At 37.4% G+C, this 14,901-nt stretch overlaps 1 protein-coding gene across 1 annotated transcript in view; it reads left to right on the plus strand.

The window, feature by feature from the left end:
- The window catches only part of PIBF1 (progesterone immunomodulatory binding factor 1), a 185,309-nt gene extending 170,828 nt beyond the window's left edge, over positions 1-14,481 (plus strand). Inside the window, exons 17-18 of the mRNA XM_045839110.1 lie at positions 1,729-1,902; positions 14,248-14,481. Of these exons, the coding sequence (XP_045695066.1) occupies positions 1,729-1,902; positions 14,248-14,298 (225 nt within the window). The 3' untranslated portion in view covers positions 14,299-14,481. The remainder of the gene's footprint in view (positions 1-1,728; positions 1,903-14,247) is intronic.
- Positions 14,482-14,901: the final 420 nt, after the last annotated feature.

Raw genomic sequence — 14,901 nt, forward strand, 5'->3', positions numbered from 1 at the left:
AAAATAAAAGACAAAATATACTTAGAAGAAGGAGTGAGTGAAAAATTTTATCTGAGTTCTTTAAGTAGTTCAGCAAAATAATTCTTAGTCCAAACAGCAACTGGATAAAGCTAACTCTAGTTTTCATTTGTAAGAGAATAGGGAATAACATAGTTAAATCCTGAAGCTATATTAAACTTACTACCTGAACTGCTGATTAGAAAGCAAGAAAAAAATTTTGGACTCTTTTTTTTCTCCTACCATCTTCATATAAGACTTCAAAAGGAAGTGGTGTAGTTTACAAGGTAGAAAAAAGTTAAATGCCTAAATAATTTACTCAACAAACATGTAGAAAACCTATAGTGGAAAATAACTATGCCAGTAGTTCCCAAATTTGTCTCTCACCTGAAAATCACCTGGAGATCTTTTTAAATGGCAATGCCTACGTCACACCCCAGCCCAATTATTTTACAGTCTCTGGGGGTGGGACACAGGCATCAGCAGTTTTTGAGATGCCACAGGTGACTCCAGTGTGCAGAAAAATTTAGGAACCATTGGACTAGAGAATGACATACTTATTATCATACTAAAACTATTAATGACAATGTGAGTCATATGTTATCATTAATTGTTCATGTTATTTCATATAGTATAATTGCTTCACATGTTTCTTCTCATTCAAAAATAAAAAGCTGGCCCTGGTGGGGGGGCTCAGTTGGTTGGTGTATTGTCCCATACACAAAAGGGTTGTGGGTTTGATCCCCAGTTGGGATACATATGTGAGGCAACCGATCGAATTTGCTCTCTCCCCATTCCTCTCTCTCTAAAGTCAGTAAGTATATCCTTGGGTGAGGATTTTTTTTTTAAGAATAAAAAACTAGCCCTGGCTGGCGTAGCTCAGTGGATTGAGCGCGGGCTGTGAACCAAAATGTCGCAGGTTCGATTCCCAGTCAGGCCACATACCTGGGTTGCAGGCCATGGTCCCCAGCAACTGCATATTGATGTTTCTCTCATTCTCCCTCCCTTCCCTCTCTAAAAATAAACAAATAAAATCTTATAAAAAAGAAGAGCTTTCCGTTTGCTAGAAGGAAAAGAGTACAATTTTAAAAAAAGAATAGAAAACTGTTGTACATTTACACTGTGGAATACTACACAACAGCAAAAAAAAAAAAAAAAAGGAACTCTTTTTCAACAGCATGGATAGAGAGGATCTGGAGATTATTACGCTAAGTGAAATAAGCCAGTCAATGAAAAACAAATACCATATGATCTCACTTACAAGGATATATGTGGAATCTAATATACAAAATAATATCCTCCGATGAGGATAAAAATAATGATAATATTAAAAAATAAAAGCAGTCATAGAAAATATATGCATGAGTGAGCATGGTTATCAATAAAACTTTAAAAAATAAATTAAAATAATGAACAAAATAGAAACAAAGGCATAGATACATGGAACAGTACGACAGCTATCAGAGGGGACTGGGAAATGGACTGGATGAGAGAAAGTGAAGGGATTACCCAAAGAACATATATGCACAACTCATGGGCACAGACAACAGTGTGGTGGTGGCCGGAGGGAAGTGGGGGCGGAGGGGGGCTGGGGAGGAGGTGGGCGAAGGGGAGGAAAATGGGGACAACAGTAATATAAACAAAAAAAAGAAAAGAATGTCTTAACATCAATCATTCATCTACTTGCTGAAATCATACTTGCCATTTTCTTCTATTTTCATATATCAACAGGAATTGGCAGCAATGAAGCAAATTCTCACTAACATGCGCAGTAAGCGTTCTGAGGACAAGTTACTTCTGACTAAACCGGAATCAAAAACGGTGACAAGAAATCAAAAATCAAAGACTTTGAATGTGCCTAGAGACCATGAAGACAATATATTTATACCCAAACCAACACTCTTTGTAAGTACAAAAAAAAAAAAAACTTTAAAATTTTAATCTTTCTGATTTTCACTAAATATAATTTACTTAAATTTCTTTTCTTTCCTTCATATTGGCTTTAAACTAATTTTAATAGTTTAAGGGAAGGGCCTGAAAATATCTGCATAAATCCTTTTTCTGAGTATATATATATTAATATATACACACACATATATACATCCTATCTTAAAGCTCATAATTGGGTTTTATATTTCTAGTCAATATATTGGACTTGCCCAGAAATTGGCCTTAATCTAGCATTTACCTCCTTCAGTCTCCAGGGACTAATTGTAGGGGAATCAGAAAGACATTTTTATAAATTTTTAATTTAAGAATAAAAGGAGTGCAAAACATCACCATAAGTAGAAATGTATATGCATAGAAATTAATTAAAGAATAAGAAATTAGAATAATTTGAACATGATGGTTTAACAAATAGTAAGAATAACAATAAAAAGGCTACAGAATCAAAATAAGAGTAACATTATTAAATATTTTACTGTACTTCAACATGGTTTCCCATGCATGCTTTAATTTCTCAGAAGAAACATCATTTTTACCTTCTGAACATAGAGACCTGAAACCAGATTTTAACTAGTATATTCTGATTCAGTGAGTCCTCAGAATCTTAATTTTTTTTTTAACTCTCTAGATGATTATAGTAATCGGTCAAGTATGGGAGCTTCTGATCTAAGCTATTTCATTATACATCCAGATAATGCTACTCAAAATCAGTGAGGTGAGGTGATTACTTAATTCAGGCCTTTAAACAAAAGTGACAGAGCTACACTCTAGGTTAAATAAGGGATAGCTGTTGTAGGAATCTCTGTGGCAGCAATGGAGTCGGAGGTCACAGGGAGGAAACTGGGAGCCTCGATTTACCGGCCTGGATGCTTGTAGTTTTCACTTCCTCATGAACTTGCTCAGGGGCCCTCATCTGGGCTTTCTGTGTATCCTTCCCACATTTACTTTCTTAAAACCTGTTTCGCCCTGTATTTTCCAGGAGCAGGAATCTAATTGGCCCAACTCATCCTTGTTGGGTGATACCCTTTTTGGCAAGACTTGTTAAGGTCATTAGCCAGCCTACTGAACGTCTACCCTTACCAATGAGTAGGGGTCATGTGGTACCAAATAAACCTGCCTAGGGCTCTTTATTCAGAATGACCATAGCTAGGCAGGTTTTCTTAGAAAGTGGCTGAGATTATGGCAGACACTATGATATATCTATTATATTATAATCTACAGGAAGAAGGCAGACAGAATACATAGATTTAATGGGAAACATAGGGTCAGATGAAAACCACAAGATAAAGGCTGATACTTAAAGCCTATCACACTCTGTAATCTGCTTTTCTGACCCTTCTCTGTTCCAAGCAGTGAACTATTCTTTCTGACCCTGACCTCCTACATTTCTGCCTTTAGCTTCGTAACTTGATTCTGATATCCTCACATCCTGACCATACCCATAACATAAGTAATAGTAAGATTTCTCCAGTACCTCGAGATAAGGTTACCCAGTGAGAATGAAATTAAGAAAATTCAAAATATGAAGTATTAATCAGGTAGGGGTTTTTTTTCTTCCTTATGCTTATCCATTTTCCTACAATAAACTTGATTTTTTTTATAAGAGAAAATTTTTCAAAAAGGTATGAGCTCAGCTATGTCCTTATGAAAACTGAGAGAGAATGCTGTAAACCAGCCAAATCAAGACTATGTGCTAATAATGCAAAATTAGAAATATAAATTAATTTAGTCACCTGGAGCAAGTCATTCAAATGCTCTGAGCTGGTTCTCATCTAGAAAATTAGGAGGAAAATTATTTGAAATGAGGCCTGGACTTCTTTTTACTAACATGCCATGATTCTGCTAGGGCATCATAACTTTTACAGATGCTATTTTGAGTCTTTTCAATTTTCCATAACAATATTTCTCTGTATATTCTCCAATCTTGTTAATGAGGAATTTAAGATGCAAATATTTGAAAATAAGAACTAATCCTTTCATAATCTTACAATTTTATAGCTAAAATGGAAACATTCCTAGTTTACTTCTAGATCCTTTGGCTGAAACTACTTGCTGTTGGCATTTTTTCCTAATATTAAAGTTAATAATGGATGGATGAATGGATACATGTTTATATGTGCATTGAAAATATGAGGAAAACACAAAGTGGGCAACTGAGGGGGGTAGACATGAAGGAGAAGAAGTAAGAGCTTGAGTGAATGTTTTGCGGTGCTCCTGTGGCATGTGTACATGGAGACAGCCTCCGAAAGTGCATTTCCTAGAAAACCTCCAGCCATTGATGTGGCAGTTGCTTTTCAGGCATTTAATGCACCAGAAAAAAGACTGGCTTGAACCACAGAATGTAGTGCTTGCAGGACAGAAGCCATGTCCCCATTGCCTCACGCAGCACGTGAACAAAGCCGATACTCAACAAATATTTGCGGACTGAGGATAAAAATTCAGTTCAATGAGTGTGTACTGTCTGTATGCACAAACTAGTGCTGAACATTATTGATTATCTGATCATGAAGATGCAGAGTCATCTTTAAAGATGCTTCTCCAGGATCAAGGCTAAGTAAACAAATAATAGTTAAAGTAGAATCGGGTGGACCACTTTAGAGGCAATACAAACTGCTATGGAAATTCAAAGAAAGAATATCAACTGTATTATTAATGGGCTACCAGCAAAAGAAAGTATTTGAAGTTGAACTGGAAGAAATTCTAAGATTTTGACAGATAACAATGAGAATTAGAGAGTGAGAAATTCCCAGGGCAGAGAAAGTTCAATATTCACAACACATTTTCTAATTTGTGCTTCTTTTCATTATTCAAGAATAATATTCTAGAATATCACAGAATGGTATTCTAATATGTATTCTCTGTATCTAGACTTTTTTTTCCTTTCTTACTACATTCTTTCACCTAACTTCAGTCATTTCACCACTCATTAACATTTTCCCTTAGGCAAAAAAGGGAATAAAAGCAGATAGGTTATACCTAGAGTAGTCAAATTCACAGAGACAGAAAGTAGAATGTCATTCCCCCGGGACTAGGGGAAATGGGGGCTTATTGTTTAATGTGCACAGAGTTTCCATTATGCAAAATCAACAGAGTTCTGTGGATAGATGGTGGTGATGGCAGGACAATGTGAATGTACTTAATGCCACTGAACTGCCACTTAAAATGGTTAAAATGGTAAATTTTATGTTATATGTATAGTACCATAATTTTTTAAAGTTTTTAAGTACATGAGTTATAAAACCAGTTTTTCTCATTATTTGTGAAGAAAAGCTTATATCATCAAAAATGGAATTTAGCTGTTATTTGTAATATAGTGTTATAAAGGATGTGTTATGACAAGTGATAACCTGGCCAGGTAACTCGGTTGGTTAGAGTGTCGCCCTCGATACGCCAAGATTGTGGGTTGTGTCACATACAGGGCACACACAAGAATCAACCAGTGAATGCATAAATAAGTGGAACAACAAGTCAAAGTCTCTCTCTTTCTCTCTCTCTCTCTCTCTCTCTCTCTCTCTCTCTCTCTCCCCCCTCCCTCCTCTCTCACTAAAATCAGTAAATGTTTTTAATGACATAGGATGCCATACTAGCATTAATACAAGATCATGTCCTAACTCCGTACCTCTCAACATTTTTCACATCAAAACACACCTAGAAAAGTATAATATTTCTGTTGCACACCAGGGCTAATGAAGTTTAAATCAGGGGCTCCAGCCCCTCTGGGGTTGTAGGGATCAATAGTTCATTGTACCTGTAACACTTTCTTGTCACATTTCTTTGGAAGTTCCAGTCTCGCTTTTTATTGTCGAATCTAGATTTATCTCACCAGAGTATGCTCAAACCTCAGGATATTTACCTATGTGCATTTTCATTTTATAAAGTCATTTTTTTATTTCTATGGATGTTCGTCAGGAACACTCATTGCAGCCTCTTCCTGATGTAATTTAGCTGGTAAGCTAAGTTTGGAATGGGAATTCCACAGGAAGTAAGGCAGGAGGGTTGGGTGACCAGGGTGGTCTCATTCAGTTGATAGGATCCTAGACTCACTGAAATGCGGCCCTGTTTGTGAGGACTCATAAATCTTTATTTCCTTGATTCCCAACTTATATATCTTTTTTTTGGAAAACAAAGTAATTATATCTAATAAACATAGTCTTTCTTTAGAAAATTGGCTGGGGTTGAACACTAATAGATTCTTAACTTGTAGCTTATTTTCTAGATTCCAGGAATAATGCACAAGGCTCATTGTATCTGCATTTATCAGTCATCATTGTTTCTTATTTTAACATACTTTCTCAATCTGTTATAATCCCCAAGTTATACATTAATGTTTTGGGAGGCTGCTTCTGGATACCCAATGTACCTCTCTTATTAGTCACTTGTCTCCAAAATCACACTGTAAGTTGCTTCTAACAGGTTCCAGCGGATCCATCATCTATTTCTACCACAACTCTCTGAGCTCTTTCCTAGACACAGTTTATTTAGGGCCTGTTAACACTCCACTGATAAACCTAGTTTTCATTAATTTGTACTGTTTCTTTATAAAATTACAAATATTTAGATTATAATGTTTCCAATATAAAAGGTTACTTTAATCTACATGTGTCATATAATGTTCATACTGGTGCATATAATGGAGCCTGTAAAAGTCTTGGGGAAAAAAAAAAACCAGAAATGTGGACGTCAGAAAACAGGAGACCTCCTCAGTTAAGAGGGTAACTCTGTTAATAACTGAAGAACAGGAACAAAATTTGTTACAGAAAGTACCAGCTTACGGGTGTGAGGGGTGAGTAATCTTATTAAGGTGGTAACATAAAAGAAACAGTACTTAAACAGGTAAAAGAGTGGAATTACCAAAAAAAAAAAGCAGTTAATTTTGAATCTGAATTTTTATTGTGCCCTCTTTATTTAGCAGTCATCTACTAGGAGTTGGTAAGCTTTTCTTTAAAGGGCAAGACAGTAAATATTTTAGGCTTGTAGCTAATGTGTACAATTTCAAGTGCACATTCCGTTTGTTTCTACTTTTTTCTTATATATGCCAAATCCATTCTTAGCAGGCAGTTCATACAAAGACAGACCAGGGACCATAATTTGCCAATCAGCAATCTAGCTGAAGTTCCTTGTTCAGCACTAATCAAGAGTTTGTAAAGGCTTAGAAACTTCCAGTATCTTCAATTTAGCACTGTCAAGAATAGATAGTACCATAAACAAAGCAACAAACAACAAGTGTTGGAGAGGTTGTGAAGAAAAGGGAACCCTAGTGCATGTTGGTGGGACTGCAGACTGATACAACCACTATGGAAAGCAGTATGGAACTTCCTCAGAAAACTAAAAATGGATCTGCCTTTTGACCCAGCAATTCCACTGCTGGGACTATATCCTAAGAACACTAAAACACCAATACAAAAGAACCTATGCACCCCAATGTTCATAGCAGCACAATTTACAGTAGCTAGATGCTGGAAGCAACCAAGATGCCCATCAGTAAATGAATGGATCAAAAAACTATGGTACATTTACACAATGGAATTCTATGCAGCAGAAAGAAAGAAGGAGCTCCTCCTACCCTTTGCAACAGCGTGGATGGAGCTGGAAAGCATTTATGCTAAGCGAAATAAGCCAGGCAGTGAAAGACAAATACCATATGATCTCACGTTTAACAGGAACCTAAACAACAAAACAAAGAAACAAGCAAAAATATAACCAAAGACACTGAAATAGAGGACAGGCTGACAGTGACCAGAGGGGAGAGAAGAGGGAATTTCAGGGGAGAATGGGAAGAGTTTACAGGAACAAATTTAAAGGACACAAGGACAAAAACTAGGGGGAGGGTGGTAATGGGAGGGAAGTGGGGAGGGTTGGGTGGGTGGGCTGGATTGGGAGTAAAAGGGAGAAAACTGTACTTGAACAATGATTAAAATAAATTTTAAAAAAAGAATAGATAGTACCTTAGTGATAAAATATCTAGAAATAAAGAATGTACGGACATCTCATGAGAGTAAGAAATCAACTTTCCAGAATCACTGTTATCTATGTTGGAATTTATTTGGATTTTGATAGTGATTAGACATAGATACTAATGTAAATAAGAAATGAGTATGACATAGTCTATCCTGATGTAATTAATAAGTAACCTGAATTTCAGATAGTAATCTGACTGAGGGCAGAAATTTACCATTAGAAAGATTGAACAGATCAGTAAACTTCAACTCATACAACAGTTATACTATTTCCATGTCTTGCTGGTTATTGTCACTTCCGCTCAGTAATTGCAGTGTTACTTAGAGTCACAGATACTGCCCACCATGCAGGGTGCCTGTGGCCTGATTAGCTGGAGCCATGTTACTGTGTTACTGTAGAGGCATTTTCTTTCACATTATGTAGGGGAAACTCCTGAATGTAGACTTTAATGACACTGTCAAACTGAAAAAGAACTGAGAGGCTTCTGTCACAACACACCAGAACAATATTCATTCATTCATTCATTTTTTTGAAAATGTTCATTGAGCACCTACTTTGTGCCAAGCATTGTCCTGGGCAATAAGAATATAAAAATTCCTGCCTTACAGTCTCACATTCTTATATGGCTATAGACTATGGGTGTACCTCCTACGGGTGGATGAGCACAGTATTGGTCTTTTAGTGACTGGCTTGTTTCACTTCCCATAATATCCTCAAAAGTCTCTCCTGTTGCATCTCAAAACATTTTGGAATTCCTCTAAGGGAATTGTCTTCTGAGCCTCTGACACATTTTTTGAAGATATTCTTTTTTTTTCAACCTTATTCTAAATACAAGGCCCTTGCCCTTGAGCTCCCCAGAGTCTGGTGGAAGCTGTATATCACACAATACCGTGTTGTAAATACTAAGTAGGAGGCAGGTACTGAATGGTGTGAGGGTCACATTTGTCTTCTCAGAGCTGGACGGCAGCAGTGAAAGATGAATTAGAGGAACAAAGGAAACAGACTTCATCCTAATTTTGACAAATCTAAAAGGTGGTGAAAGTGGTGGAGGAGAAGGAAGTGGCAGCTCTAGGGGTAGATTGGAGAGAATAAGAAACACCCCTAAAGGAGAAAGGAGGGAAGACGAAATAATAGTTACTAAGCAACTGAGAGTGGAGTGGAGAAAGCGCAGACAGGAACTGAAAAAAAAAAAGAACAGTCTTTATAACACACCTCTTTATTGCTGTGTACATTTGCCTCTTGGAGACATGAAGAAAATTGAAATTACATAGGATGAGATTTGGGAATTAAGTGCTTCCAAATATTAGTTCTGATAAAATGTGAACACCAGCACAGAAGATTATTTTAAAATATATTCAGTCGACTTTTATTTTGAATCATATAGTCAGAAAAGTTCTAAGGTATCTGTCTTACATCTAAAAACTTAAGTTTAGGCTAAGAAATATTGAATATTCAAAAATCTAATAGTATTCAGTGTCGAAATTGTGGAAAACCTAGGGAATCAGCCACTAAATACTTTGATTAATATATAAAGCATTTAGATTTAACAATGACAGTAAAAATAAATCTATTTGTTTAGCCAACATTTATTGAACATTATTTTATGACTCAAAGGAGTGCACAGTTTTGAGTGGCTGACTCAAGTAAACCATTGTAATAATTATATAAATTAAGTATTGAATGCTTGAACTTCTTGAAAGAAACAACAAAAAGCCTCATTGTATCAGAGCAAGCTTCTTAGAAGAGGAGATTTTTAGCTGAGTCCTGAAAAACAAATAGTAAGCTCTTCATGAAGAGAACATTAAGTGGGAAATACTATTCATAGTTAGCACTGGGGACTAAGTGCTTTTTACATACATTGTCTCATTTTATTCTCTCAGCACCCTCTGATGTAGGTTACTGTGTCAGCAAGGCCCTTTTCCCTTGACGGATGTCATTTCTGAAGGGACGGCTCACAAGCAGGTGGCAACCAAGTGAGGGTGAACATTTCGGGACCAGGAACTATGTGAAGCCGGCACCGCACGTAGATCGGAAGGTGCAAGGAGGGGGATTGGAGCCATCTTATGGAAACTTTTTGGTCTCCACTAGAAGAATTTAGCCACTACCAAACCATGGCCAGGCAAAAAAAGGGCTGGGGAATAAATATCCCGATTTCTTTCTCCTCCCACTGCAAGCCCACGCTGCATCCATTGACTAAACCTACTCCGAAATTGACAGCTTCCTGCGTGCAGAGGGGCAGAGCGGGGTAGAAAAGGATGGAGAGTAAATCCGAGGGAATCCAGAATACCCAGCACAGTTATTTTTTATTCTCCCCATATTACACAAGAGTAACTGAGAAGTCATCAACTTGCCCGCATTTATAAAGGAGTGGATGAGGGCTGTTTCAACCCAGAACTTGTTTTTTAACCATTGTGCTGAGCTGTGCTCAAACCACAGAATCAAAGGAAGCGTGGCGCTGAGTACCTCCTGGGGGCCAGACTCTTTCCTGTGTGCTAAAGATACAACGTGAAGCAAAGTAAACACTAACTCATTTAAGGCTAAGTGTCAGTATCGAAGAATTGTTTTCCACTGCTAGTTCAGTGGCTTACGTAAATTGTTCAGTAGCTCAGATAAGCATTAAAGGGCCAGTAGTATGTGGTCCTTTGAAGTCATCAAGGACCTAAATCCCTTCTGCTTTCTCTTTAGCTATCCTTGTTATGTGGATTGAGTCCTCACCTTTACAATATTGTTGCTGTAGCCTCAGCCATTACATCTGCATTCTAAGCAGGCAAGAAGCAGAAACAGGGAAAATACCATCTCCCTCCTAAAGGAGTTTTCCCATAAGTTCTACCTAGCATATACTCATATTCTGTTGGCCAGAACTTAGTCCCCATGGCCACACCTCGTAAGCAAAGGAGGTTGATTAATGTAGTTTTTACCTGGATGAGCCTCCTGCTCTCATAACAAAATCATGGTCCTCTTGTTAAGAAGGGGAAAATAGCCCTGGCTGGTGTGCTCAGTTGATTGGAGCATCATCCCATAACTGAAAGTTTGTGGGTTCAATTCTTGGTCAGGGCACACACCTAGGTTGTGGGTTCGATCTCAGGTCCGGGTACATACAATCCCAGTCCAAGCATGTACAGGAGGCAACCAATTGATGTTTCTCTCTTACATTGATGTTTTTCTCTCTCCCGTCCTCTCTCTCTCCCTCATAAATAAATAAATAAATAAATAAATAAATAAATAAATAAATAAATAAAATGGGAAAAATATCCTCTGGTGAGGACTAAAAAAAAACAGAAATAGTAAAATAGGTATAGGCTAGGGAGCCAGCAAGCTTTGCACAGGGTCTTAATTCATTATTATGTCCCCTTAACCTAACAAAAGGACCTAGTATATAGTAGGTGTTCAGTGAAGTGCTATTAAAGTATTCTCAACTAGAAATAACTTAGTTTATGTGGGAGAGTGTTAAGAGGATTACAGAAGTATGTGCAAGATGCGAAGGGGCCCTGTCTTCTCAATTAAAGTAGTTAGAACATGACAGCAAAAGCAAAGTTCTGCCACAGAAACCTGGGAATAAAGAACATACATCAGTCCTGTGGGAGCAACCTGTAAACTTACATGGTTATGATCAAAGATCTGAAGAGTCAATTTAGGGAGTAGAAAATCAGTTAATCCTCAAGGCAGAGGTAGACTCCTGGCAAATCTGCTTCATTAACACATCTGAAGAAAGAATGTGTTGGGGGAGGGGACGGAGGGTGGGCAGTCTACAATGGTCCAAACCCAGATAAAAAGAATCAGGAAGACCTGTGTGCCATTGAAATTCTTGTACTGCCCTTTTTGAGTCTGAAGATTCCTTTTTCTTATCAAATGTTTTATTTAGCTTCTTTGTATACACACATAATAGTAATAAAACTCAAAGTATCTGTTGATTGAGAAAATGCAGATGTGCAAATTCTGTACCCTTTGCTATAAATCTGGCCGTCTGTAGCTTGGGGTATAGAAGTTGCCTTTAGATTATTGTTGTCCAGGAGCCACAGGTAAGAAATCCATTTTACTCCTGACCTAGTGGCTATCATAGTTTCTCAAAACAGAACTTACCCCTACAATGGCAAGGCACGCTGATATTTTCCATCCTAGTCGGTTTAATTTTTTTCCCCCTCCAACCTGGTCTTAAATTGGTTGCCTTACTCATGGATTCAGAACCTGCAGGGCTTTCCTTTCCTTCCAGATTCACTGAGATGTCACTTACGAAACCTACAATTTCAAAAGCACTGGCATAGATGTTCTTCTGTGACTGGGACTGGGACTGGGAGAACCTTGGATTTTTAGCTGAGTCATCTTTTTCAGTCCCCCAGACTGAACTGATAAGAGAACCCAGCAATTCCCCAGTTTGACTCTGACTTTCTTTATAGTCTGTGACTGTTTTTTTCCCCAAGATTTTTTTTTAAGATTCTATTTATTTATTTTTAGAGAGGGAAGGGAGGGAGACAGAGAGAGAGAGAGAAACATCAATGTGTGGTTGCTGGGGGTTATGGCCTGCAACCCAGGCATGTACCCTGGCTGGGAATCGAACCTGCGACACTTTGGCTCGCAGCCCGTGCTCAATCCACTGAGCTACGCCAGCCAGGGCTTTTTCCCAAGATTTTATTTATTTAGTTTTAGAGAGAGGGGAAGGGAGGAAAGAAGAGTGGGAGAGAAACATCAATGTGCAGGAAAAACATCAATTGGTTTGCCTCTCACATGCCCCCAGCTGAGGACCTGGCGCACAACCCAGGCATGTGCCCTCACTGGAAATCAAACTGGTGATGTTTCAGTTCGCAGGCCAGCACTCAACCCCCTGAGCCACACCAGCCAGGGTATGTGACTGTTTTTAAAAAAAAAGTTTTAAATAAGGCTGGCAAAACTAACAGGCATTCCTGGCCAAATGACAATTACATTTCTCATCACCAGTTAATAAACTGGCATTCTAACTTGTACTTTAGTTTCTTTTGGATTTGGGTAGTTGCAGCCACCTTTGAATTTTCTTAGTAGGCAGCACCTGGGCCTTTCCTATCATGGAAACTTATTTCTCCTTTAATACTCAGGACTTTGGACTTTTAAAGAAAGAACTCTGAAGTGTTTTAATGCAGTTTTGCATTTTAGAAAGATAAGCTTGGAAAGACTGTGGACTATGAATTGAACAGAATAGAAGAGAGTCAAGTCAGAGTTAAGAAGCTCTTGTAGGAATCAAGCCAGAAATGATAAGAGCCCAACGGAAAGCAGTGGGGTCAAGATAGGAACAGAAAGAGTTTTAAAAGATACTCGGTAAAGGTGAGGACTGTTTAAAGTGGATGTGGCAAGTGAAAAGGAGGAGGAATCTAGGAAGAAAAATCAAACATTTCTGGTTGAGGTGTACCATTCACCAAGAAAGAGCATGTGGGTGAATGGGGGTGGGGGTCATTTTGACGCACCGAACTGTAGTTGCCTGTGGGGATCACTATGTGAAAGCATTTGTAGCTCAAGTTAGAGCTGTGGTGCGTAGTGGGGCTGGGGCTTGTTTGGTGTGATGGAAGCCGGGCAAGGGCGTGGATGAGGTCAAGAGGAGCTGACCACCGATGTCACTTCCAACATTTTATGTATCAACTGTGGCATATAAAATGATTTTCAAAAGACAGAAGTATAAGCTATCATACTTACCTGTGTGCCTACATATATATGTACATACATTTAGGAATGTGGTCCTTTATCATTTTAAACAGATAGAAGTGGTAAAGCAGTAAGTTGCATATTTAATTATCATATGTATATGAAATAGGCTATTTTGACTGCTTATTTAGTACTCTGTATAAGGAGTTCTGAGTGCTTATTCTGTAGGTCTTCCTCCCTTGCAGCTCTTTTGACACTGGAATGATTGATCAGTAAACCCAAGAAGTACTCTGGTAAATACTTAGCAATTCAGAAGATCCAGAGCACGCTGATTTGGATCTAGTAATTCTTCAATAAATATTGAGTGAATGAATATTCATGTATAGACAGATTAAGACTGACTGAAAGAGAAGCTGTGTCCTTGATTTTTTACAATTATCTCTGAAAATAAAACAATTCATACAGACTCGCTTCAGTAAAATATGTTAAATACAGGCTTTAAGCCAGAAAACACAGATGTGTATTTTTTCTACAGACATACCAGGTGGGAGATTATTTCTAACAAAACATAAAACCTTTGCCCCTAAAGTACCCTTTTGAATTAAGAAAAGCAATTATTTACTGTAATCTTACATAAAAAGCCCCAATGTATATTGGTTCTTAGTTCTCTAAATTGCCTCTCTTATCCTCCTAGTAACCATTTTACTTGACTTTCTTTTTTCTCTTTTTTTCCAACAGACCAAAAAAGAAGCACCTGAGTGGTCTAAGAAACAAAACATGAAGACCTAGTGTTTTGAATGGATTTGCTTTGTCATTATTTACTCCCGAAGTTCTTTATCTGATGAACAAGAAGTTTATCTTAATCATGTGCTTGGCATTTTTTAAATAACTAATACAAAAATTTATTTTTAAAAAATTTTATTTTTACTGAATGTTAACAGATTTCAGCATAATAATCAGAATGTATGAAGTGCAAACAATAGTATACTTTATATTTGGTTTTAATTATTTTGTTACAAAATAAATATAGATATTGATTTAAATTTGGGATGTTTCATAATTCTCAAGGCATTTTAAAGTGTGTGGCTTATAAATGTATAGTTGTTACATTGGTGAGTATATTTGCTAAAATATAAATTTTGAGTTTAAAGATCATAACACAAATGCCAAAACACCTTACATTTTTTTAAATTAAAAATTATTTATGAAATCTACTGGAAAGCACTTCAAATGCCCACTAATGGTGGTCAGATATAATGTATTTGGTATTATCATTAACTAACAAAAGCTGGTAGAAAGTATATGTCATTGATGAAGTAAAAAATTTGTGGGAAGTCTCCTGTTACATTAGTCAAAACAGTGCCAATTCAAACGCCGTATGGGCCAAAATTC

Source organism: Phyllostomus hastatus, unplaced genomic scaffold (genome assembly GCF_019186645.2).
Source record: "Phyllostomus hastatus isolate PE091 unplaced genomic scaffold, TTU_PhHast_1.1 phas_contig_29, whole genome shotgun sequence".
Taxonomy (NCBI): Eukaryota; Metazoa; Chordata; class Mammalia; order Chiroptera; family Phyllostomidae; genus Phyllostomus; species Phyllostomus hastatus.